The sequence below is a fragment of the Terrapene carolina genome, unplaced genomic scaffold (assembly GCF_002925995.2).
Source record: "Terrapene carolina triunguis isolate 2854851 unplaced genomic scaffold, T_m_triunguis-2.0 Scaffold23, whole genome shotgun sequence".
NCBI classification, from domain to species: Eukaryota; Metazoa; Chordata; order Testudines; family Emydidae; genus Terrapene; species Terrapene triunguis.
This window is the reverse complement of record NW_020664374.1, coordinates 27,231,987-27,258,297: the sequence shown is the minus strand read 5'-3', so window position 1 is coordinate 27,258,297 and position 26,311 is coordinate 27,231,987. Positions and strand designations below refer to the sequence as shown.

The 26,311-nt window shown below is 39.2% G+C and overlaps 1 protein-coding gene across 1 annotated transcript in view; it reads left to right on the top strand.

The window, feature by feature from the left end:
- The window catches only part of LOC112112035 (dystrophin), a 1,981,667-nt gene that overhangs the window by 1,428,009 nt on the left and 527,347 nt on the right, over positions 1–26,311 (top strand). Inside the window, exon 51 of the mRNA XM_026649948.1 lies at positions 9,662–9,897. Coding sequence (XP_026505733.1) covers positions 9,662–9,897 — 236 coding nt within the window. The remainder of the gene's footprint in view (positions 1–9,661; positions 9,898–26,311) is intronic.

The window sequence follows — 26,311 nt, the reverse complement described above, 5'->3', positions numbered from 1 at the left end:
TCACAGCTTTACAGCATAAAGGGAGCCCAGGCTGGTGGGTCGGGGGATTCAGTGGTATCCCAGTCCCAGGTAGCACCACAGGAGGAACCCATAACATCCTCCTCTGGTCAGCAAAAGCATGCATAAGCTGCCTGTTTCTATGTGTTTTAAGCCCAGAGAGAGGGAATTAAGAGAAGAATGGAATTGTAATCATCTGTTTCTATACATGTGCAGGAGCACTGTTACCGGTGCCCATAAGTGGGGACAATGGTTGTTGTTAAAGCCAGCATTAAGGGCAGGCAATCCAGCATCAGTTTCACATCCTGAACCAGGAGCTGAGCCAGTTCGATCTGCGAGGATGATAGAGGTTATGTTTACAAGGTGGTGAGAGTTTCCATTGGACTCAGCCATATACAGAGAGAGGATTTCAAGGACAATATGGCTGTTGTCACAGTTAGAGCTCATACCTGTAACATTTTGGCCACATAAAAAATTTCCCACTTGAATGGGCAAACATAAAGAGAATGAGTCAACCATTAACATAGGGCCATTAGAAAAGTTCATAGCGCAGGCTTTTCTGTTTGCTGGTGAGGTTGATGCATTTGGATATTGACTGAGAGAACTGTAGTATTCTTTCTGCTTTGAAAACTGAAAAACTCAGATGATACAGACTATATTTCAGTTAATGGTATTAACTAAAAAGTTGTCTTCAACTTTGTGTGTTAAAATAAAGGAGCATAACAGTTATTTTGAAACTCTGTATTTGATACAGATATTAGATGTATTCTACAAAGCCATTGCAAATCCAGTTTATCTGGTTAGTTTAAACTGCACTGAAGCAACACTAAGTAGCCAGAGCAGATAGTGTGTGATGTATAGACAGTAAAGGAGTTTCTGAAAGTTTTCATAAGAAGGATACATTAGTAGTCTTATTACTAATAGGTGTTGGGTAACATAGTTTGACTTCAATGGGCCCTGACTTGTGTGAACCAATTTGCAAGATCAAGGCCTAAATTTCTGAATACCGAACGTTTTTTAAGTTGTTTAATTATAAAGATATTAATACATTAATTATCTCTAATAAAATCTAACAATATAAAATATCAACATATTGAAAAATGAATTGTTATATGAATTTTTAATTAGTTATTAATTATTTTATATACAACATGGATATAAAATTTGCATGTACATGATCTAAAGATTCTCACTCTGGGCCAGTGGGCAAATTCCTGTTACCTGCTGCTACTCTAACATTTGTTATTTATTTTAGAATAAACCATTACATTTGGTGTACCTTACTCAGTGTAGTATTTGCATATTTAATCAGAGGAATAGCAAGTTACAAAATGGATTTAAAAAAGAAATCTCCTATGCTATCTGTTCAGTAAACATGTTAAACTTTAATAATGAGTGCAGTGTGAGGTGAAAAGTGGAGTCCTAAGATGCTAGAAACCCCTGCCTAGCAGACAGACTTGCAAATATTTTTTTTATTATTTTTTTTAGGTCAAAGGAAAAACTGAGAGATAGAGCGAGAGAGAGAAAGTGTTGGGGTGACAGAAAAGAAATAAAAATGGGAACTTGATGGTTGAGGAATTAGTAATGGGCACCTTTACACTCTAAGCTGCAAATTCAAGTATGGTTTATATAGATATAATGATAATTTATATCCTTGAAAACCAGTAATGACCATATTTTCATGAAGACTTACAAACCAACATCAGTACATACTTTGCATGCTCAACTTCCCTGATAATAAATAAAACACGTCCTCCCCCCACCCAAGAAAACTTTATTTTTCTGTTGTCCTGTTCTTGGCATCAGTGTGGAATACCTTGTTATGAGATCCAATCCAAATCAATGTGACCTCCAGCATTAAGGGGTTAAAGTGAGGGTAGGATGAAATTGGTCCTACTTTGAGCAGGGGGTTGGACTAGATGACCTCCTGAGGTCCCTTCCAACCCTGATATTCTATGATTCTATGATTCAAGATGATATGTTGGAATTGCTGCAGCAAATTGTGACTGATGTGTTTAATGAAAAAATCTTGTCCAGCAGAGAGAATACACACAGTTTGTGAAGTCATTTCTTCACGATATTGTTTTCTGTGGGCTACAGACAGATATGTAATATCCAGCTCAAAAAGAAGTAGGCAGAAAAACACACCATGTATAGAAGTCTCTCAAGGACAGCGTTAGAGATACAAAACAAAATACAGTGTTACAAATACAAAAAAAAAAATAGAAAACTGAAGTATACGTTCTTTTCATGTATTGATTCATTACAGTATAATTTCCTATGTATTTTTTTCTCTTTCCGGCAATTAGATAAAATCTGTGACCAAAAGAGATGTACACAAAAAACTTGTTCTCCCTTCCCCTCCAAAGAAAAAAGAAAAAGGAACACAACAGACCTCTAAATAGACTGTAAACATTTAAAAAGTGCAACCCAGAGCATTGCCAATAAGCCACAGGTGTGTGCTGCATGAGCAGAAGGAAATTGATAGCAATTGTGAGGAGTATAATGATTATTCCATGCTCATAATACATTCATCCTAACGTGCACTTATGCATCTGTTGCTTCAGTAGATTTTTTTTAAGGTAAAAAAATCCACTTCTATGCAAATCATTGTAGTGCTATTCTTTATGATTTGGACAATGCTTTAGAGGAAACTAATTTTCTCTGTATAAAGAAGGATATTGCTAAGAGCCAATCCAAATCATTGAAGATTTCCATCTAGGAAAGGTGACAAGTGGCAGCTTAGTCTGAAGCAGCTAATAATAAATATTACGTCATTCATTTCTTCACTGATGTACATTTAGCCACCAACCACAATCACATCAACAATGGATAGTATCTCTTATTTCTTTGGGATAAGAAGAATAACTCATAACACTTTCCATTTAATTCTTTCTGCATTACAACAACATTTTGCTCTCCTGTTTTTCTCTGAGATTTTTAACTGCCCCCCAGTGCTGCCTCTGTTTGACATTCATTTGGTTTAAATGTCTTTGAGACAATGAGCAACCCTCCTTTTTGCGGGGACCAGGAGCAGGTAAAAAAAGCCTTCATGCCAGCTGAAGATACGTACAATATAGTGCACACTTAGATCATGACACCTCTCCTCCCTGACATGCCATGTGATGTCCCCTGCACCTGTTAGGTGGAAATGTCTAGTCTTTACTCCATTTGCCCCATATAAGCAAGAAGGGGAGCAGAGCAGGACAGAAGCAGCCCAGCAATTTTTAAAAGGAGCTTCACTTACATTTTAAATACTGGAGCCAAATTCAGCCCTGGAAAACTCTATACTTTTAAGTACACTGGGGATGAATTAAGACCTGGACAGATTTAGAATCATAGAATATCAGGGTTGGAAGGGACCTCAGGCGTCATCTAGTCCAGCCCCCTGCTTGAAGCAGGACCAATCCCCAACTAAATCATCCCAGCCAGGACTTTGTCAAGCCTGACCTTAAAAACCTTTAAGGAAGGAGATTCCACCACCTCCCTGGGTAACCCATTCCAGTGCTTCACCACCCTCCTAGTGAAAAAGTTTTTCCTAATAGCCAACCTAAACATCCCCCACTGCAACTTGAAACCATTATTCCTTGTTCTGTCATCTGCTACCACTGAGAACAGTCTAGATCCATCCTCTTTGGAACCCCTCTCAGGTAGTTGAGGGCAGCTATCACATCCCCTCCTCATTCTTCTCTTCTGCAGACTAAACAATCCCAGTTCCCTCAGCCTCTCCTCATAAGTCATGTGCTCCAGCCTCCTCATCATTTTTGTTGCCCTCCGCTGGACTCTTTCCAATTTTTCCACATCCTTCTTGTAGTGTGGGGCCCAAAACTGGACACACTACTCCAGATGAGGCCTCACCAATGTTGAATAGAGGGGAATGATCACATCCCTTAATCTGCTGGCAACGCCCCTACTTATACAGCCCAAAATGCTTTTAGCCTTCTTGTCAACAAGGGCACACTATTGACCCATATCCAGCTTCTCATCCACTGTAACACCTAGGTCCGTTTCTGCAGAACTGCTGCCTAGCCACTCAGCCCCTAGTCTGTAGCAGTGCATGGGATTCTTCCATCCTAAGTGCAGGACTCTGCACTTGTCCTTGTTGAACCTCATCAAATTTCTTTTGACCCAATCCTCTAATTTGTCTAGGTCCCTCTGTATCCTATCCCTGCCCTCCAGTGTATCTACCACTCCTCCCAGTTTAGTGTCATCTGCAAACTTGTTGAGGGTGCAGTCCATGCCATCCTCCAGATCATTAATGAAGATATTGAACAAAACCGGACCCAGGACCGACCCTTGGGGCACTCCGCTTGACCCAACTTTGTTAATGATTACTTAAAGGTCTGTGTGATCCTTTTTTCTTATGTGACAAGAATGACAATATTGTCTATGACTGTGGAAGCATTTGTATCATGTTAACTTTTATGATGTCATACAAATAACAAATTGAACCTCTTGCATGGTCAGAGAGGGAAGTTACTATTTTTTGTTATATGTATTTTTCAGTTAACAAAAGCTGTTTTCTAAAATGATTTTTAAGAATTAACAATCACATCATAACTTATGCTCCACTGATATTTTTTTTCATTTAAGCATAGATTGAAAAAAGTGCAAATAATGCACTTGGATATTGGACTGATAAATGTGGTATAAATGGATGGACAAATAGATTTAACTGCAGTAGCTGTCATTAGAAACTTAATATTTCCAACAGTCAAAGTAACTGAAATATCATACCATTTCCCTATATTTAGAGTAGGAAATAATTATGAAATATTAGCATATTTTTAACTATTCAGATAGTAGATATTACATTATTTAATCATACAAAAGAAACATTGTTTTCCTGAATTTATAAAATGTTAATTTAAAAATATTTATATCAAATTACATTCTTCAACGTTTCAGTTAGTGCAGTGTTTCTCAAACTGGGGTCGCCGCTTGTGTAGGGAAAGCCCCTGGCGGGCCGGGCCGATTTGTTTACCTGCCCCGTCCGCAAGTCCGGCCAATCATGGCTCCCACTGGCTGCGGTTTGCTGCTCCAGGCCAATGGGAGCTGCTGGAAGCGGCGCGGGCTGAAGAACTTACTGGCTGCCACTTCCAGAAGCCCCTGTCGGCCTGCAGCAGCGAACCGCGGCCAGTGGGAGCCGCGATCAGCCAGACCTGCAGATGGGGCAGGTAAACAAACCGGCCTGGCCCACCAGGGTCTTTCCCTGCACAAGCGGTGACCCCAGCTTGAGAAACACTGAGTTAGTGTAAAGTAATTTACAGTATAGCTAATTGTAAATTGTCCAGGCTTTCAGGGTCACTAATTTTCACTATATTGAGTAATGTGTTTTAACTGTTGGAAACATAGTAGGCCAATCTATTCAAAACAGCCACAAGAAGTAAATTTTATATTGTTTTTCACATTATTGATCATTATATTCAGATTAACTGGCAATTTAGGTGTGAACTTCAACCTCTCGATTGAATTTTTTAGTCCAGACTGTAACTCTTCTGGAAGGAATAAACATAAATGTGGAAACTGTCTCAGTGGTCCATCTTCAAATGGACCAAGTTTAAACTACAATAAAACAAAACAAACAAAAAACAATGTGTTGGTCTTACCTAAGTGGGGAAATAATGCCTCTTTGCCTTCTGAAGGCAACATGCACCACAGACAGCCTTTCTTTGTGAAGAAACAGCCTGTCCACAGAAAACAAAACTCACCTTTGTCCTTTTAAAAAACTTAAATCCAGTGCCCAATAACCGTATTTTGCATTTGGAATGCAAGAAACTGCAGGTGGCACCACCCAAGGATTAATTCTAGCTCTCATGGCTCCGACATTGTGCCATTTAGGTTGTTGAATCAGGTAGTGCCTGTGCAGCTACATTGCAAAGGAGTTATTCAGATCTTCCAATTTTTTTGGACTGTCAAGTCCTAGTACATTAACCCGCTGTACTATTTTATCTTTTTTCTTCTTATGATGGAGTTACATTTTAACACAATAGAACAGTAATCTAGAAATGTATTTTAATACATCTGAGTGAGCCTCTTGGGAACACACTCATTATAATAATATGAGGTCTGCACCTTTAAAAATATTTTTGCAAATGTAATTTTCAAATCGGCAGTCATGCTAATAGGTCTTTGGCTGTCTTTTGCTTTGCCAAACTGTACGTGTAATAGCAACTTAAAGCATAAATTGCCTTTCTGTGATTAACTGCATGTGCATGTGCACTCCCCCCCCCCACACACACACACATACACACAAATTCTCTGAGCAGCCAGTTTTCAGATCTAATTTTTGAATGATAAAAGCACAACTAAGGGGCAGATGCTTGGCACTTAAAATGGTGCACTAGCAATGTAGTACTCTTAGGGCATGAGTTACCATGAGTAATTATACTTTCATAGCTTTCCATTGAGGGCCATTTATATTTACTGTCTTACAATGAGAATCCAGTGAAACATTCCTGATATGACTGCTACCCTAAAACCTGTTCCTTTGCTCCAAGAATCCCCTGGGTCTAGGCATGGATGTGAATTTATATGCTGTCTGTGTAGTAGTTGACTCAAGTCAGATATTGAGTAGTTCTTTGTTGTCATCTTTTAAATGAGTTATATGTGAAATTGCTGCACTTGTCAGTTGTTGCTAGTTCCATTAAACCAGTCTGTATGTTTAGGATCTGACCCTGTGTGAGTAAATATTTACTCACATGAGTTGTCCCACCGAGTGAGATAAGATACATTATACTATTAAATCATGCAGCGAAATAAAAAATATAAGTACCTGGCACCTTATGTTGTCATTTATTTTCACCTGTGTGATGTGTGTCTAAAATACTTCCATTCTGATTTAATACCATTTTATACATACTTTGCACAGTGGTAAATGAGAATGCACGTTGTCAGGCAGTGGGAATGCAAATCCTAGATAATTATTTATACAATTGCTTATTATTTTCTTAGTAAACAAATATGAAGGTCAACTATATTTTGATTTCCCTATATGGACTGAACAATAATGCCTGTTCCAGGCGGTAGGCATCCTAACAAGAGATCAGAAATACAATCAAATTCACAAAAGAATAGCAACCAAAAGCCTTTCTATGTCCCAAAACATCATCCATACCAACAAAACTAACCTAGCTCCTGCAACACACTAATGCCCTTAATAAATAAAATAAATGCCACTATTGAGAACCCCCAAATCTCTTCAGTAATCTACACATATCAATGAACTATGCAGACTGAGGCTAGGTCTACACTACAGTGGGGGGTCGACCTAAGATACGCAACTTCAGCTATGTGAATAGCGTAGCTGAAGTGGCGTATTTTAGGTCGACTTACCTGGCTGTAAGGATGGCGGCAAGTCGACCGCTGCCGCGCCGCAGTCGACTCCACTACCGCCTCTTGCCGCGGTGGATTTCCGGAGTCGATGGCAGAGCCATCAGGGATCGATTTTATCGCGTCTTCACTAGACGCGATAAGTCGATCCCCGATAGACCGATTGCTACCCGCCGATCCGGCGGGTAGTGAAGACGTGCCCTCAGTCATCAGAGTCAAGTAATTTGAGATGAGCAGCAAGGAAAGAATTCCAAAACATAGAGACACATAGGTGGAATTCCCTTGCCAGCAGATTCCTCTCCTATAAACACTTTTGCTAATCACAGCTAATTTAATGTGGGAACATGTACAATGCTGCAACTGAGATCAGAGTCCAGTTGTTTTAGGTGATGAACATATACACTTTAAGAAACAGTCTGTGCCCAGAAAAGTTTACAATCTAAACAATCAGACAAAGAGTGTGAGGAAGGAAGTTTCTTTAACGCCATTTTATATTTTGAGAATTGAGGCACAAGAAGATGAAGTGACTAAGCTAAGGTCATGGGGGAATTCTGTTGTAGAGTAGGAATTGAACCTAGCTCATCTATGTCCCAGTTGTTCCTCTTCATCTGAAGTATGAACTTTCAGTGTTGCAGCATGAGAAATTTGTTAGCTCATACAGGGACTTTGTAGTGCAAAGGGGTGATCTCTGAATTCATGCTAATACTGTTTATGCTTCACATATCAAAGTGATACAATGAGCTAGGCCTAGTTTAAGGATAGGTGACCTCCTGCACATCACGTTGGATATAAACAACTCAGCCATACAGAAGTCATGGGCTTCATCCTTATCAAAATCATGAATAATTGTTAACTTATTAAGCATAGAGCTCACATTATTCAACATAAAGCAAGGATCTTGATCTCTGACTCCTCATTCTTCTGGGAGATGACGTATGTACCTAATGAAATGAAATAAAATGACTCACTCTGAATTTTTCCTGCATATCTGCCCAATCCAATACCCCAACCTTTTGAAATCCAGCCACTCTCCAGGTCACTATATCAGCAATCATAGTGGCATTGCTTCTCAGCCATCCTAAAATGGCCACTGAAGGCCTCAGCTGCCACAGCTGGGTGTCCAAATAAGGTTCTTCACTCAGGCTACAAACCTCATCTTCAACCAAAATGGCCTTCCACCAATTCCGCCCAAACATTCACCTTCCAAACATATACCATTGCGAAAAGGACCCACTTCAGCTCAACCCTCCCCAGTCTGCTACTCAAAGAATTACACTCATTTAAGCTTTCTTTGTGTAGAACAAAATTCTTCTTTCTCCACAGCTCCAATTATCAGGCAGGGAGGTAATGCTAAAGCCCCTTTCCTCTTCTCCCCTTCTGCCACCACTGTTGGCGGAATACAAGAATTCCCTAATTTTGAGGGCCTTTTACACCTTCTCCCCCTGACCTCCCCCCACCACCACCACACACATGCACACACAGTATATCCCCTCCCCATAATGTTTCAATAGAAGTTTTCCAATGCGGTAACCACCAATGACATTCTTATCCTGGCCTGGAATATTGGAGGGTAGCCCCCATTCATTCCTAGTCCCACCCACCATTATGCCCAGGAAATCAGAGCAACCCATTCAGAAAAGTTAATAAAATGCAGCTCTCTCCCTGTTTTTGGTGAGACTCTAACCTTACATAAAACAAAGATGGCCCAACCAACCAATCCCTGCTATTGAGTCTTCTATTTTCCCTGAGTCCCACATCCGCAAGTGTCGCTCCCATCATCACCATCACACAGTACAGACTGTTCTTACAGCCTCCCATCCACATGATAATAAATGGAGGGAGAGACAATCCCAGTTTCACTGGTAACTCAAGATTTGAGGGGTAGGGTGTAGGTCACAATGGTTTGGTCGCTACTGGAACAGCAGATGTTTTTTATCCAAACTAAGCAGGATGTGATGTGCAGCCCAGGCTTTCAGGGAGCAAGGGAGCAGAGTACTTCAGTGAGCACACATTTGGGGGTTGTGATTACACAGGGGTATTTCTGACACTGCTTTTGTCACAGCTGGAATGGGGTGAGCTCTTACAGGTAAATTGCGGGAGGGGGCTGCGGGAAGAGGCTGGGTATATGTGAAGACATGCTTGGTATACTGTATATAAATTCATGTGATTTGTTTTATTTGCATTTTCACATTTCAAGTGGGCAAAATATTACAAATGATACATTCATTGAAATAATTACCTTTCCAGTGAGCGAACTATGTTACTGAAATGAACAATTTATCATGGTCCCTTTATTCAATAATGTTAACATTTTTTTTTTTTAAATTTTCAGAAACTTCTGGTCAAACTGTTACTGTGGTTACACAAACTGTGGTAACCAAGGAAACCACCATCTCCAAAGTAGAAATGCCATCTTCCTTGCTTCTGGAGGTGCCAGCTCTGGCTGACTTTAATAAGGCCTGGGCAGAACTCACTGACTGGCTTTCTTTACTGGATCGAGTGATAAAATCCCAGATAGTGACAGTGGGTGATCTTGATGACATCAACGACATGATCATCAAACAAAAGGTATGAGAAACATTTAGACATTAATTTTTGTGGTTGAAAGCCTGTAACAGCTATTAAAAGGGTAATCGTTTCAGCAGGGAACATAAGAGGAAACATTTAGATTAAGGTAAGTAACATACAAATTCCAGTTAATTTGTTTTAAATTGACTTCTAGGATTTGAATTTGAAAATAACTGAAAAAGGAACAGAATAGTTTTTTTCATAATGAAAACTGCATTTATCAGAATATCAGAATGTCCCCTTTTATGAACATGTTTGTGCCACAGCAGTGAAATCAGATCTGTCTGTCTATCTTCTTTGTAATGCACCCATCATTATGGTGTCACGGGCTAGGGGGTCAGATATGGAACACGAAAAGAGGAAGGAAATATATAGAAAGATCCATGATGTAAACAGAGAAAAAACTATACTGTTCTATACCTTTTTCACGTTTGAGTGTTTCTGTAAGAACTTTGAGAGGCTTGTATCCTGCTGTCATCCTGTTATGAAAAGCTCCTCAGTCCCTTTATACAAAAGAGTAGCTTATTAATGCAAGTGTTTTGTCAGCAAACTGCGTAAGTACTAGTCATCTTTGAAAACACACAAAAATATGGAAATACATGTGCATAGACAAAAAAACAAAACTTTAACTTCAGCAACTCTGTGGCAATAAAAGTAATTTGTTATTATATAGCCTGAAAGTAATTACCTGCCTTCCAGATTTAACAGTGTTCAATATAAAAGATTCAGCTTGCCTGTGCAAAACTTTAAGTGCTAAACTTCCATTCATTTGAGCTCTTGTAAACTGAATTTATGGCTTTGTATTATAAAATATTCCTCTGCTTCATCCTCCAGAAACGAAGCCTGATTATTGCAGAGGAGAGAAGTTAAAATTCTTTTTTTATTTAAAGAAAAAAAGAAAATAGAAAGAATGGAAAAATGTTGTATGATCTTTCTCTTAAACAATTTGACAGGAGAAGGATTTATTCAAATACATAAGCAGCTAGGTCCTTTTCTGTTTCTTTTTTGTGTATTTCATTTTTTTCACAACTTGTGATTATTTGACATAGGTTGTTTCCCTCCTCCCTCCTTTCCCCCCCACCCTCTCCAATACTTTTATTTTATATTACTTTCCTGAGGTAGTAAAAGGTTTTGGTATTCATCTCCACCAGTGATTATAGGGCCGGTCAATATTTTCAGAGTAAATCTGTACCATCTCTTAAGAATGTCATAATTGTATTGGGTTCAACATAGTATACTATGGACACTAGATAAAAATAATTTTAAACAGTTTCAAAACATATTATTTTGGCCATTTCTAAGTGCCATGAAGCCCAAACAACAGACATGTTAGATGATTAAGATTTTTGTACTTTTTGTAAAGCCTTAGATTGAAACATGTTGTCAAATACTTCATTTTAAATGATCTGATCATTTTGATATTGAAATAGTAATAGCCAAGATAATAAATCCTTAAATTTGCATGCCTTTAATTTGGGAGGAAAAACACAACTAAATAAGCATAGTGTCCCTATATACTGTTATCAGATTGGTATAATAATCTAAAATAGATCCTAAGGAGCTGTTATAATCTGCCAGGTTAATAATAGTCTACAAATAAAGTAAAATTTTTGCAATACAGTCTATAATTTATCAGGTCAAATATATACCTTTACAACAATGATCTGTTGTGAAATCTTCAAAATTTATTGAGTTTCATAAATCACATTTTCAGAATTAGTCTGCTATCAAAATACTTACCTTATTAAGAGCTATTATCCCATAAAAAATGAAAGTTGTCACTTTTTTCTATGTACACTAAAATATAGATCAGTAGATGAAAATATCAAAAATATATCCTGGTATTACGTTATATTGGGCAGTCTAGGGCTTCCAGCACACATTGCCTATTTCTTTCATTTTAGCTCCATTATTCTTTATGATCTGCACAGTACTACACTTCTTTTTCCCTTTTATTGAAAATTTTACAGGGCAGGACTATTTTGGTTGGCTGTTGAGATTCTTCCTATTCTTTTTAGCAGCATAAACTATCTGGGTTCTAATTTCATAGATATATAATTATTATTTCTCCAGCTAAACTCCAGAAGAATTTTGAAGCATAAATGGTGAAGGACCATAATACTTTTCCTTGCTCTGTGTTAATTTACCAGATTTTAGCATTGTAAAGTGTAGTTAAACAATAGCTTTTCACTGCTTCAGCTTAGTTCTTAGAGAGTATCTTCATGAGGACTTAAGTCTTCCAAAGAACATGCTCATTTTGCCTACACTGTACGCATCTGTCTTTCCTTACCTACTCCTTCATCTACTCTAGACTTCTCTAGGAGTCTGAAATCTTCACTCATAGTGATCTCCTTTACTAACAAAAATTACATCTAATGATATCCACCATTTTCTCTGGGGCACCATAATTCTGAGCAAAATTCTATAATGTCTACATGTTTTAAAATTAGCCAGTCTATATCTTTATCTGAACCTACCTAAATTTCTATTTATCCAGTATAATGCAGTTCTATCTATCTATCTACCGACCTACCTACCTACTAAACTACACAGCCTATTTTTCATTAGTAATTGCCCAAGGTTCCGGTACTGTAAATTCCTCCTGAGAATCCATGTCTCCTGACTCAGTCCTGTGATGACCATGAGAGCAGATGTATGGTCCTTCAGCCTGGGACAGAAAGTCATCAAACCTGATTCTGTTCCTGACTGTATCACTGAATTGTTATGTGAATTTAGCCAAGTAATTTAGCCTAATAGTTTCAGGACTGACAACTAATTTTAGATGTCCCAATTTTGTGGTTCCCAAGTTGATACAAATAAGGCCTGCTTCAGGAGGTGCTGGGCACCCACATCAAGTGAAGTAAATATGAGCTGTGGATGCTCAGCTACACTGAAAATCAGGTCAAAGGTGATTCAAATTGAACACCCAAAATTAGTATCCACTACTGAACATGTTGTCCACTTAATTTCTATATGCCTCAATTTCTTTACCTATAAAACAGGGATGATAGTACTTACCTCACAGGGGGTGAGGCACATTGTGATCTGTGCACATGGATTGTTGCACCAATGCAAAGCCCATAAGCCTCAAAATCCGGGTCTATGTGGGTGAACTGATTTATGGTGCTGCAGTTTTTGGGGATCCAACCCAAGATGTCTTAAATGTTGAGTATCACCCTGTAAAAATTGGGTCTCATAAAGGTGTCTCAAATTAGGCATCCAAAAATAGACACACACAAAACTTTTGCAAATGTTGGCCTTTTTTATATCTTGCTCTAGAAAGATTAAACAAATCTTTGTTTTATTTCCGCATCTTTCCTTTTAAAAGAAAGAAGAAATTTTCTTTAATAAATATAAAAGTTAAATAATATTTTAAAGCACCAAAAAGAAAACCCTCTATAAACCTGGCAGTACATGTAATAGGATATTTTCCAAATTGTCCAAGTAAAAACAAGTGACCTTAAGCTGTCCTTTCCTCCACAACAGCACATAATGTTATTGAGACTAAATCTCTAAGGGCATTTTGCTCGGGTTCATTTCACTCTCATTGTGTCACAAGATCATAGACACTAACCCTGCCACATTTATGAAGGAAAAACATTTAAGACATCATTAGCCCTCAAGTGAACTTTGCTTGAAAGTGGTCCCAATGAATTGGAACTGTGAATGGTTACAGTAATAAAGTATCACGTACAGAGCGTGTGTGTGTGTGTAACAACAAAAACGTGATCTGGTCTTAGTGTTACAGGAAGCAGTATGACTTTAAAATATAGTAAGCAATGCATATGTAGTGTAGAGAAAGGAATTTTACAACATAGTAAAAAAGTATAATAATGTGTAATAATTTCATCCTATTTGTAATTACTGTTTCCCAGATTTATTTAAAAAATAGGAGTGGGACCAGATTTTTTTCCTGTAATAATATATCTTTCTTGAATGCAAGTCTACTAAAGTGTTTTTAGAAGTACATAAATACATAGTTCTCTTCTGTATAGTTTAAGAAACAGACACTTTAAAACCCACAGAAAATAATTAATATTGGTATAATAGTTTTAATTACTTTGCCATGTATTCATAAAGGGAAAAATACTGTACTGTACACTCTGACACAAAGGATTGATCTTTTGCAAAGCTGTGATATGAGCAGCATGTTGTCCGAAAACTGACTGAAAAAACAGAATTATATGGAATTTGTCTTCCATAACCTGGTTTTATGGCTAAAGTTGAGGAAAATGATGAAAATAAATAACATACTAAGATGTAGAGTGCTGAGAGAATCAACGTAATAAAGTTCAATTCAATTGGTTTCAAATGATGCTTCATTTTATTCTCATGACTTCAGAGCAGTCAGAAAGATCTGGACTTAAGGAACAGTTTATTTTCTTTGTGAAAGAGGAATGAGTGAACACAGACATAACCTTTTTTCCCTCTGCTTTATTATGGAAAGGTGGTAACTTCTCCAGAGTTAAGGTGTCAACAAGCTTTCTTATAAAGCCCTGTTTGGCATCATTATAAATATAACTTGGAAAATGTTTGTCCTATAATTTGTCATATTTCCCCTGAAAGCAGAAAGAGATCGTGCAAAGTTTGAAGATAATTAATCACACTGGTTTTGAGTTATAGGTAATTAAAATGTAAGGCTCACTTGAGATTTTGACTTTTGCCTGTTTCTTTGTCTTCCTCTAGTTCCAAAACAACTTTAGACTTTTCACATAGTTAAATCTCATTGAAAGCACATGTGCCAGCTGCATTTGAAGAAAAGAGCTTTTAATGTAGCAAAGTTATTAGTGAGTTGCATTGTGGGTTGTTTTGGGTCTAACCCTGCACCCACTGATTTCAACAGTAGACATTTGCTATCGACTTGTGAGGCAGCAGGATCGATCAGGCACAATGTGTGTGTGAACATGCTGCCTTCTATTTAGCAGCTGCAGCTTTGAAACAAAGTCAAGGCCCTTCTATAACTAAAAGAAGTGTTCCATTAGCCTGTATGATTTGGAACTGCAGGGCCAACGTTATTATTGAGAGCTGCTGGTATCTCCGTAATTAGAGTTGCAACCACAATGCCATTATATGTCTAATTTTGGTCCCATTAAATAGCTAATTTTGCTCCCCATTTTAACTTGTGGGGAAAAAAAACAAAGAGAAAACAAAGCAAAAGCCTCATGTTTTCAGATGTTTAGAGTTAAATATTATTGACAACTAGAAAGTGTCTGAAATCTTTAATTAAACTGTCTGAAATATTTAATTAAACTGTGTGTGTACTTTCTGAAATTGAAAAAAATTCAAAAAGGAGACACTTCAAGTCTTTTTAATAGTCTGATGTTTCTTCTTTCTACCCAATGAAATTACATTACATCACAAAATTGGAAATACAGGTAGATTTTGATATTGTCTTATAAAAGAGGCAGTTTTCAAGGGCAAGAATAGTAAAATATTTAAGAATTTGAATATTTGAAAACTAGACATGATTTTCAGTCAGTGAAGGGGATGGAGAAAAAAACAAAAACAACAAACAAAAATTCAGGGTTAAAATGATTGTTTTCACCACTGCCCCTTGATCTGGCCAGCCTAGTTTTCAGAAAGTCAGGGGTGACGGGGGCGGGAAGAAAAAAATCCAGGAGCTGATAAAATTATTCATGTATTCTACAACAAAGAACCACGTGATTTAAGGGGAATCTGTGCCAAACTCTTTTCAAGAGGTGCTAACTGAGGATCACAGAGTTTAAGAGCCCTAGATTAGGTAAGAAGTTTATGGACGCAATATCCTGGTCTTTGAGGTAGAAGAGCCATGGTTTCATTGCTAGACTACAGTGCTCCTCAGATTGTTTGAAACCTCTGTACTTAGACAATGGGAAAATTAGGGTTAAGGATGTCCATCCTTTTCTGTTGATTGGTTTGAATTTACAGATGGAGGAAGCACCATGATATGTGAAAACGTTGGATGTCATTTGAGAAAAATAGAGAGGAGCATAGCACCAAGTTTCTGATGATGAGAGATGGGGAGGAAAGTGGAGTTGAGAGTGGTAATTACAAAAGTAGGGAAAGTTAATGGTTTATTACATACCTTGTTTACAGACATTACCTAAAAAAGAGACAAAATTAGCATTTCAGTAGTTATTTTTTTCCCTGGCTTTGGGCATAGTTCTGTGCTATGTATTTTATTACTAGTACTGTTTACGAAGTACTGTGCCTACAACTGAACAAATGGCATAATCACAGTTCTGTGGAATACATTGTTACCTTTGCTCAACAGTTTTCTATCTAAACTGTTTTGAACTGAATTTTTTTTAACAAAACAAAATATCATGAAAAGTATCTGCTTCTGTCAGAAAATTTAATTTTGTTTTTATTGAAAAAACGAAAATATTTTGGTTTGGAAATGCTGACCTGGTGCCTCATGAGAGTTTGGTAACCTCATGTCCCCATCTTTTGTATGGGCCAGGCTCCATGGCTGGAACGCATTTCCCATGATGCACCATAGCCAGGGACTGCTATGATGCACTGATTCTCCTCTCTGAGAGAAGAGACCTTATTGCATTATCAGACATACAGGCTGACCAGGCAGCCCAAATTATAGAGGAGAATGGGAGCTTGAGGCAATGAAACTACAATACCCATGCCATGAGGTATGAAATGTTCATGTTTTGTCTGAATTTTTTTATGATCGAATTTCTCCTAAAAAAATTGAAATGTTCTGTGGAAAATTTAGAGTAAAATGAAATAGTTTTCATTTTCTTAAAAAATTTCAGCAAAAAACTCCCACTCTTTTCAGTTAGCTCTCTATAATGTGTATTTGTAAAGTACATTAATGGCCAAATTTTCAAAATCATGATCACTTTTTGCAGGAGCCAGTTGCATTTCCTAAGTTTAAACTCAGTTTTGTATCTACAGTTGATCTGCAGGGTACGAATCTACGTACTTGCACACACTTAACTATCTAATTTTGGGTCAAATCATGTAGTTAGAGGCAGAGGCATAGACACTCAACTTTGCCCCTGCAATTCATATTGCATGTAATTTTATTAGTATAAATGCCACCTATAAAAAGGGAGGCAAGGCCTCAACCCTTTTTGCAAATGTAGTACTTAATTTCCTGTAGATATATGGAGCACATTCAGAATAGTAACATATCTGTGTGGCTCCCATGGACAGTAGAGCACCTCCTCACATGTTTTGCCTGGTACCAAAAGGCACAACAGGAAAAAGGTGTGGCCCATGTGTACACGTGGTGTTAAATCATGCATTAATATACACTAAGGGAAGATCCTGCCCTGTACCAGACTGAATTCAGGTGGAGTTCAGGCAGTCTGGGAGTGAAAATTCACCCTTTCTAATCCCAGTTTAGGGAGAGAGGCTGTACCATAACTCCCTAAGTGATGTTGCTCCAGTCTATAGGTCAGTGCAAATGTAAACAAACGGTCTAGTGGCCCGCCAGTGCATTACCCTGATGGGACGCAGGCAGGGCCGCCGAGAGCGAGTTCGGGCCCCGGTGAAAAAATTTTGGGGGGCCTCCTAGCAAGGGCGGACTGGCTAAACAGGGCCGACGGGGGCGGGGGGGAAGCCAGGCCCCGGGCCCCTTTCTGGACCGCCGGGCCCTGGTAATTTGTACCGGCTTCTCCCCCCTCTCGTTGGCCCTGGACGCAGGTTGCCCACCACTGCTATAGGTTGTATTAACAGTCTCAACCTGTGCCAGTTGCAGGGTGCACTGTGGCCTCTAGATCTGCATAAACGCAGATCTGCAGACACCTTCTGGACCCATCGTTGGGACATGATTATCCTGTCTCCAAAGTAGAGATGGAACTGAAATCAGTTCTGCAGCATGCAGTGGATGCACAGACATTTCTGTGCAGCTGCTCCACTAGCTGAACCTCACTGCAGCCCCTATGCAGAGTTTAAGGGATGTGGAGAACCTTGAGCCAACTCTCTTCAGCAGGGCAAATTTCGCCTTAGGTCCTTTCACTTGAGGGACTAGAGCTATCATTTATGCTTAGTTCAAAGCATTACTGTTATTCTGTTTAACATGAAATATCTAGCAGAATTATTTTTAGTCTATGTCATGCTGTTAGACTTCTTAAATTAAAAAGTTATTCTAATTTATGATAAATACTGGAAGGCTGGCTTATGTGTTTGAAGTGAATAATATACTAATAACCAAGTAGAGTTCTAAATACCCTTTAAAAAAGAGTTAGAATTACAAGATTTCTTTTTGAAAGATTTTAGCATTTTTATAGAACACAGCAGAATGAAAGACTTTCTTCCAGCCCTTAAGCTTACTATTAAAGGTTAGAAAATGCAGCATGATGTGCTAGAGGGACTTGTATCCAAAAGAAAGCTGAGTCTTAAAAAGAAAAACTGCCATGAATCTGAAAATTGGACCTCTTGGGATATAGAATATAAGCCAGAAAACTCCTTTTATTATTCTATAGCCATAAAGAAAGCCAATATTTTAAAATAGTTTGGCCATCTCATTATGACATGACAGAGAATAGATGTGGTTTTTGCAGTAATAAAAAAGTCACTCAAACTAATTTCTCTGGAAAAGTGTTTAGCAGCCACTTTCTTATTTCTCTGAGGTGTTCCAACATTGGTACACGCAATATCTTTTTATCTCTAAGGACCTAATCCAAAAGTCATTGAAGTGAATGGGAGACTTTCCACTGATTTCAGTTGGTTTTGGATGAGGCCCTAAAGCATCAACTTGAAACAAAAATAGGTTAGTAATGCTGAAGGTCACTTCTCCCCAATTATTGTTTGTAGGTCTGTTGTTAAGTGAATGTATGATCTTAGTCCATTTCCGATCACATATGTTTCTGTTCAAAAGGAAGCCATCATATTTGGCACAAATTGGCAATGCTGTTAGCCTCAGCAGAAAGGACATTGAGAAGAATTTTCGCTGATTTCTCCAAGTCAGCACTGAGGCACATTTGCATGTCAATGACTAGAAACTTCAACCACCACTGTCCATGCTGTATCTATTCTGTGGGTAATAGATTTGTTTTCTGTAGTTCCTCAGTGTGACCCATTACATGAGTATAAAAGCTTCAGTTCAGGACACTACTTCATTAGGACTGCTCACTTGTCTAAAGTTGCTGTTGGCATTATTATTATTCATTTATGTATTTATGTTACATTAGTGCCTCGAGGCTACAGCCCCACTGTGCTAGACACTGTACAAATATATAACAAACAGCCCCTGACCTGAAGAGATTACAATCTAAGTGTAAGACAACAGGTGGCTAAAACAAACTGATGGGGTGAAGCACAAAGAAGCAATGAAACTATACTAGTCAGCACAAGAAACAGTGTTCACAGCAAACCAGCTGCCTTACCATTGATCAGATTTTTTATAGGCATCCATCACAGCAGAGAAGAGGGTATATGAAGCAGGACAGTGAAATGGCTTTGTGGATATTTAAGGGGAGCTCCTCCCATGCATAACGGGAGCAAAGAGAGAATGTGTGATGGTGCTTCTTGGAAAGTTTTAAAATTTGGCTGTCAAGCCTGGCTACGTTTGTGGAAGAAAGGTGGGAGACAATGTCTTGATACCATGTAAGAGATGATCGATGGAGCGGGGGGTAGGCAATGAGGTGCCCTAAGAGCGTTCTAAGGGCTTGTTTACACTTTAAATGGTATAGCGGCACAGCTGCGCAGTTGTAGCATTTCAGCATAGACTGTACCTGCACTGATGATGTTACCCGGGGTTCTTCCAACCCAAAGCTCTTGGTAACTTTACTCTGTGCAAGGTGGTGTCAGGAAATAAATCAATGGAAACACTGCCATCCGACCGATAGATGGCTGGCACAAGCAGTACAATACAAGAGTGCTCTTACTTAAACCTATACTTTATTTAGTCTCAAGCACTTACACATATCCGCAACAGGTTAGTAAAACTCCCCCAACCCTCAGTAATTACCAACATTTGGTGTGGCCCTTGTTTGGTACAGTGGCAGCTGTCCAATTAGCCCATCTTTCAGCTTCCATTGGAGGCCCTAAACTGAGTCCATGAACTTATCCCAAAAACTCCAAGCCTCTCCCCCGTTATTTATCCTGGTTAGTAGACAATGACATGTCAATCCAAAAACTTTTTAGGCAAGCAGTTTCAAAAGCTAAGCAAGAGATTTCCTCAGATTACTAATTAGCCAGATGTGTTCCTGCAGGGTCTGTATGCCTTGAGGCCCTGACAGACACATCCCAGAAGGCAAGTATAGATAAGCTTTTTGCTTTCCTCCTTAAACACAGACCCCAGCATTTCCAACAGAGATTTCGTCAGGGATAGGTGCAGGATCAGGCAAAGGTTGAGCAAGAGGCTTAGTCCTCCTTTCTTAGTCATGCTAAGGCTGCACAGGCTTGCAAAAAGACCTATTCGTTTTGGCTTACTGTTAGCAACAAGTATGATGATCAATATTATACTATCGGAAGTGGTCCCTGGCCTTTTACTGGTTCATTAAAATCTCCTTGAGGGAGGGGTTGTCCTGTCAGCATAGTTAATCCAGCTCCCCGAGAGGCTGTAGCTTGGTCAGCGGAAGAATTCTTCCATCAACCTACTGCTATGTACACAGGGATTTCGGTCTGTTTAACAACTTCACTCGGGTATAGATTTTTCACACCCCTAACTGACATAGTTAAACCAACCTAATTTTCATGAGTAGACCAGGCTTAAGCATTCATAATGTGCTTAAGTGCTTTGCTGGACTGGGGCCAAAATTCATTATGGGGGAAGAGAACTTATCTGAATAGTTACTGTTAATAATTTTAATACTGCTGATCTTGTGATAATATTTTTTCTAGTGCTGGAGCAAATACATGTGTTAATCTGAGTGTGGGCATGGGGCATGTGTGCCTGGTATGTGCGTGAATATGAGTTTTGAGGAATAAGTTACGCAATTTGTTTTCATGCCAAAAGAAAAACTTACAAAACCCTTCCTTTTTCTGAATTGCTAATGTACAAGGAATGTTCTATTAAAAATCACTTAAAATCATATTTGCTGTTGATATTTTGAGTAAGAAGCTTGCAATTGATACCGTGATTCTGAAACAACAATAACAAAAAACACTGATGGGCCTTTTTGTGTGTGAAATGATTGAATGTAACTATGGCTGGTTTCCTTCCTGCCTTTCTAGAGATTAAATTGAAACTCAACTCTATAAAATCCTTTGTTATAACTGGTGCAAAGATTTCATAAGCCCCCATTTTAGTGTGAATCTGTGAGACAACCTAATAACCAAAAAGGACAAGGAGTCCCATGATACTGAATTACACTAACATGCATAATGGACAGTTGATATATTATGTTATATACCAGCAGTCAGTCAGCAAGAGCCAATTACCATTCTGTATACATAAGGTGAAATTCTGTGCTGCATCTCTAAGAAGCACAGCATGGAACTCACAGCCCAAAGGCAGGAGGAGCACTAAAATGACTTTAAGCCAACTTTGTGCCCTCCCAATTCTGATGTGCTGCAGGGGCCAGTCCTCATAAAGGTATAAAGACCTCATGAGACTTGGAGGACATATAAGACCTGCAGGCTGCTGTGCAAATCTGAACTGACCATATGTGTGTGTGTGTATGTGTGTGCGCGCGCACACACGCACAAGAGACAGAGAGGCAAAATTAGGGGTGGTTCTCTTTTTATTCAGAAATTGTGAAAGGTATAACAATAGCTTCTTTTCCAAGTAATAATGCAATGTAGAAAACTCCAATGCAGTTGTAATTATAGAATGCAAATCAAAACTACAGGGGCTGACTGATAAATATGCTGTTTTCATGGGAGGGGACGAAATGTTCTAAATATAAACGTGGGGTGCCAGCAGAGCTTCCTAATAAAGCTGAGCTTGAAACAGACAATTATTTTATGTGAGAGATGAAAATTATCCCCAAAGTATAAATTAAAATAGTCACTCTCTGTAAATCTACACTAGCAGCCCCTTGAAGTGAATCCATCTGATACCTTATATAAACACAGTTCTGTAATAAAAATAATAATATAGGCACAGGGCACATGCTTGTGGAGTTTATCTCCTCTAGGATAAAACCAGTCAGCAATACCATTGCCACCTTTCCACAGGGGAGGGCTGCTTTAAAATCTGGCTTTCTGGACTGTGCCAAGTAGCCAGTTCCTAGCCTCCTGGCTGAGAGGGTTGAGATGGCTTCTACTGCCTAAACTCCAGGAGGACTTTTCTCTTTTGCCAGTGGAGTGAACCAGGCCATAACTATAACATTTTATGCTACTGTATTGTTTCACAAAAACAACAAGGAGTCCGGTGGGACCTTAAAGACTAACAGATTTATTTGGGCATAAGCTTTCGTGGGTAAAAACCCCACTTTTTTTACCCACGAAAGCTTATGCCCAAATAAATCTGTTAGTCTTTAAGGTGCGACCGGACTCCTCATTGTTTTTGTGAATACAGACTAACACGGCTACCCCTTTGATACTTTGTATTGTTTCACAGCACCCTTGTGATGTAAACAAGTATAACTTTACTTGGGATTTTCAGAAGAACCAAAGAGAGTTAGGTGCCCAGCCCCACTGAATGTTAGTAGGAGTTGGTCATCTAACTCCCTTAAGTTCTTTTGAAAATCCCATGTTTAATTATTACTTGTAGATAAACTGAGACTGAAAGTTAAGAGCAGAATTTACATGAGCACGTAAAGAACTTAGGAGCACATGTACCATTGAAATTCAGTGATCCTGAGTCCCCGGAGTCCTAACCTCTCTGCACATTCTCTCTTCAGTGTGGTCCAGCAGCTATCTTTAAGTTATCAACATATATAAGATTCAGCAATAAGAAAGAGAGAAAATACAGTACCTCTGAGTGATCTAAGTTAAAGAGAAAAGCTGGTATAGCAGGTCCTGAGCTTCTCTCCTAGCATATTTGATCAATAGAGATTTGCTTTTATGCAGATTCATTTCACAAATATATTCATCCAGACATTAGTATATGCACCCCCAGGACCTGTAATACGATAGAAGAGAGGTGTGATGGGGTTTGCAAACCCCATGCTAGGCCCAAAGGGGTTAAAGGACAAAAATGGGCTTAGGTAGCCATGCCCCTTCAGACTTGAGAGCATGCGCCAACTGGAGAGGAAACTTAAGAGGGAGCTGTGACAGGTTACTCCCAGGGTGACACTTGGAACTGGGATACCCCTGAGCCCACCTGACCCACCAGCCTGGGCTCCCTTTACACTGTACTGCTGAGGCAAGCCTACCAAGCCCTTTCCCAGGCTTGAGACTGAACTTTACCAGCATACATACAGGTAGGGACACACCCAGCTGCAGCTACGCACACACGTGCTGAGATCAGCTCTGCATGGGAAGGCTCAGCTAAGGAACTGCCCAGTTACTCAAGTGCACCCCCCTTCTGGAGTGTAAAGCCAAAATTATACCGACTTGAGCTGCAAAGGGAACCATAGATCGTAAGCTCATGAAATTTGCCCTCTCCCGCAATATGGTGGAAGATATGCAACAGCTTTTTGCCCCCCAGTAGTGTTTTCCACACTCTGGTCTTAGACAAAACAAAACAAGTTTATTAACTACAAAAGATTGATTTTAAGTGATTATAAGGGATAGCAAACAGATCAACGCAGATTAGCAAATAAAACAAAATGCATACTAAGCTTAATACAATAAATAAATTAGTTATAAGTAGCAAATTCTCACCCTAAATATTGTTTGTAGGCAGTTTGCAGAGATTCTTGAGGGCAACCTACACTTGCTTGCAGTTTAAAACCCCAGGTACTCCTTTCACAGGCAAGAGAGCTTTCACAGGCAAGAGAGCTTTCTAGCCTGGGTTCAGCCCTTCTCCCCCAGTTCAGTCTTTGTTTCTTAGATGTTTACAACAGTCATCTTGGGCGGGGAGTCAGTGAAGAACAAACCACGATGATGTCACTCCCCTGCCTTAAGTAGCTTTAGCATATGGAGGGAACCCTTTGTCTCCCACTTTGATTCCCACGCCCGGTCAGTGGAAAAACACTAGTATTATGATGGAGTCCAGTACCAGGTGACTTGGTCACATGCTTCTGTAGGGGCATAGCAGCTATGAGACGGAGGCTGTTTGTAATGTCCTCAGGAAAGCTTCCCAGGAAGGCTCCCTGGTGGGAGATTAGCATCTTCAAAGTCCTATTGTTTTCCCTAATGGCCCTTCCCATCCGGCCATCTAGACTGATTGCATTCTGTCTAGTGGGCATTCCCCAGGTGTAAACATATTTGTAATAGATTCATAGACAATATTTCTAACTTCAGACACAAAAATGATATACAAATAAGATAATCATATTCAGTAAATCATAACCTTTTCAATATGTCACATGACCTATCATGTACAAAATACATCATAGTTATGCCACAATCATATCTCTATGAAGAATATGGGGGCGTAGTGTCACAGAAGCAACTGAGCTCAGTCAGTGGGAGGCTGGCAAGGAAGACAGACCTACCCTGAGGGATCCTGGACGAGGGTGCAGAAGAAGCCTCCCTGTGAGGAATAGGACTGCATGCTGAACACAGTTGGGACTGAAGGTTTAGTTGTCTCTTCTTTTTCTTTTGGTACCTTATTTGGACGGGGAGCTGTGTGGGGGGAGAAATGGTAGGATAACTCCGAGGGCACTCCAGGGTGCCAGATACTGTTGACTCTGATAAGGCCCTAGGTCGGAGCCCAGTGGACTGGAAGGGCCTGGGCTCTCCTACCAACTGCCCCTGCTGAAAGAGAAGATAGGCCACATTCCAATCTCACAAACCTCTGAGAAGAAGGACATTTCAATGCAAGGTAAAGCTAAAGCCATCCTCAGGTGAGGAACTGGACTGAATGGCCTTTCTGCTGGGACGGTGTATTGGGTGTACTATCCACTAGACAACCTAGCTCTCCCCTGACTCTAATCCAAAGGCAACATGGTCTCACACACCATCCGATGGTCCAGGGACATCTACATCGAACACACCACCGGCCACCGACACTACCAGGAGGTGTGAGCTGGAATGACATCTTCAACTACAAGAAAGGGACCAAGAGGCTTTCTCCACTGGATCATATGAACTGGAACCATAAACTCCCTGAACATTAAATCTCACCAAATGAGGGTCAATCCATCCTCATCATCATATCCACTCATTATACTCCACACCCGAACATAGCCATTATATGAACTACATACCCTCATATCTCAATGTCTGTACTTTGACCCATCAACCTTTTACCCGCAATCAGGGATATTGCAGAATATGTATTCCTTATGCCACCTGATCTTAAACCGAACTTCGCACCCCTTGATAATCTGTACATTATTCCCTGATAACTAGAAACTTCTATGCTTAAACTCTGTACCGTTCACTTTTTTTTTTAAACATCATCTTAATAAAATTTTTAAATCCACTAGACAACCTAGCCCTCCCCTGACTCTAATCCAAAGGCAAAATATGTATTTATATTTATAAATGGGATATCCAGTGCTCTGAGTACTTTACAAAATAAATGAATAATTTTTTTTTAAATAAGACTATTTCCCTTCCTCCAAAATAAATAAATGAAAATCCCAGAGCTGCTTCTAATTAAAGAAAATATATTTTTCATGGTTCACATCGCGGTTTCCTATGTTTCCCATCCCAGCATGAGTGGTAGAAAGGGGGCATAAATCTATAAGATCTGTAATCATTTTAGTAACATTTTAGTCTTGAGATGACCGTTATGTAAAGTGTAAATACAGTCCTAGTCCTGTACTTCTAAAATATTAATATTGCTCCTTTCCCACTGAAGTGAATACTTATGCAATAAAAACTAAAAATGTGCAGAACTTGACAAAACAGTTCCTCTGAGAGATCAGATAATTGTTGAATCAGGAAAATCTATTCCTCTGCTAAATCTTGAGAAGGGGATGTGGGGGGAGGGTGGGAATGTCTCCGGTAGCTGTTCTAAATCTTCCTCTCTGTCTTTTTCTCTCTCTAATACTACAGCAGCATTTTCCAAGAATCCTAGGATGTAATTAACCTTTTAATCCCTAAAATAAGAAAGTAATAACTTACTCATTACTTGTCTGTCTAGAAATGCCTGTGCATTTCTGTACTTCCCTACATATTGTAACTGAAAATTACATATGTGTGACTATATCCTAGCACTATTTTTTTCATGGCACATAAATGTGAGCAAATTACATTCACACCTTGAATATGACATGCATGACTAATTCTCTGTGTGCATAGCAATCTGCATATCAGGTATTCAAGGACCTGGGCAGGACACTGTGTGAAAGTTAGATGAATTTATGAAGTTGCTGGGACAGGTTTGATAGTACAGGATAATGGTTAACTCAACAACACACTTATAAGCAGAAAAGGAGAAGCATGGATTAATTGAAGAGAAGTGAGCGGAGTGATCTGTGATAGGAGAATGCTGATCAAATTGAAAAGTAAGATCTAAAAGATG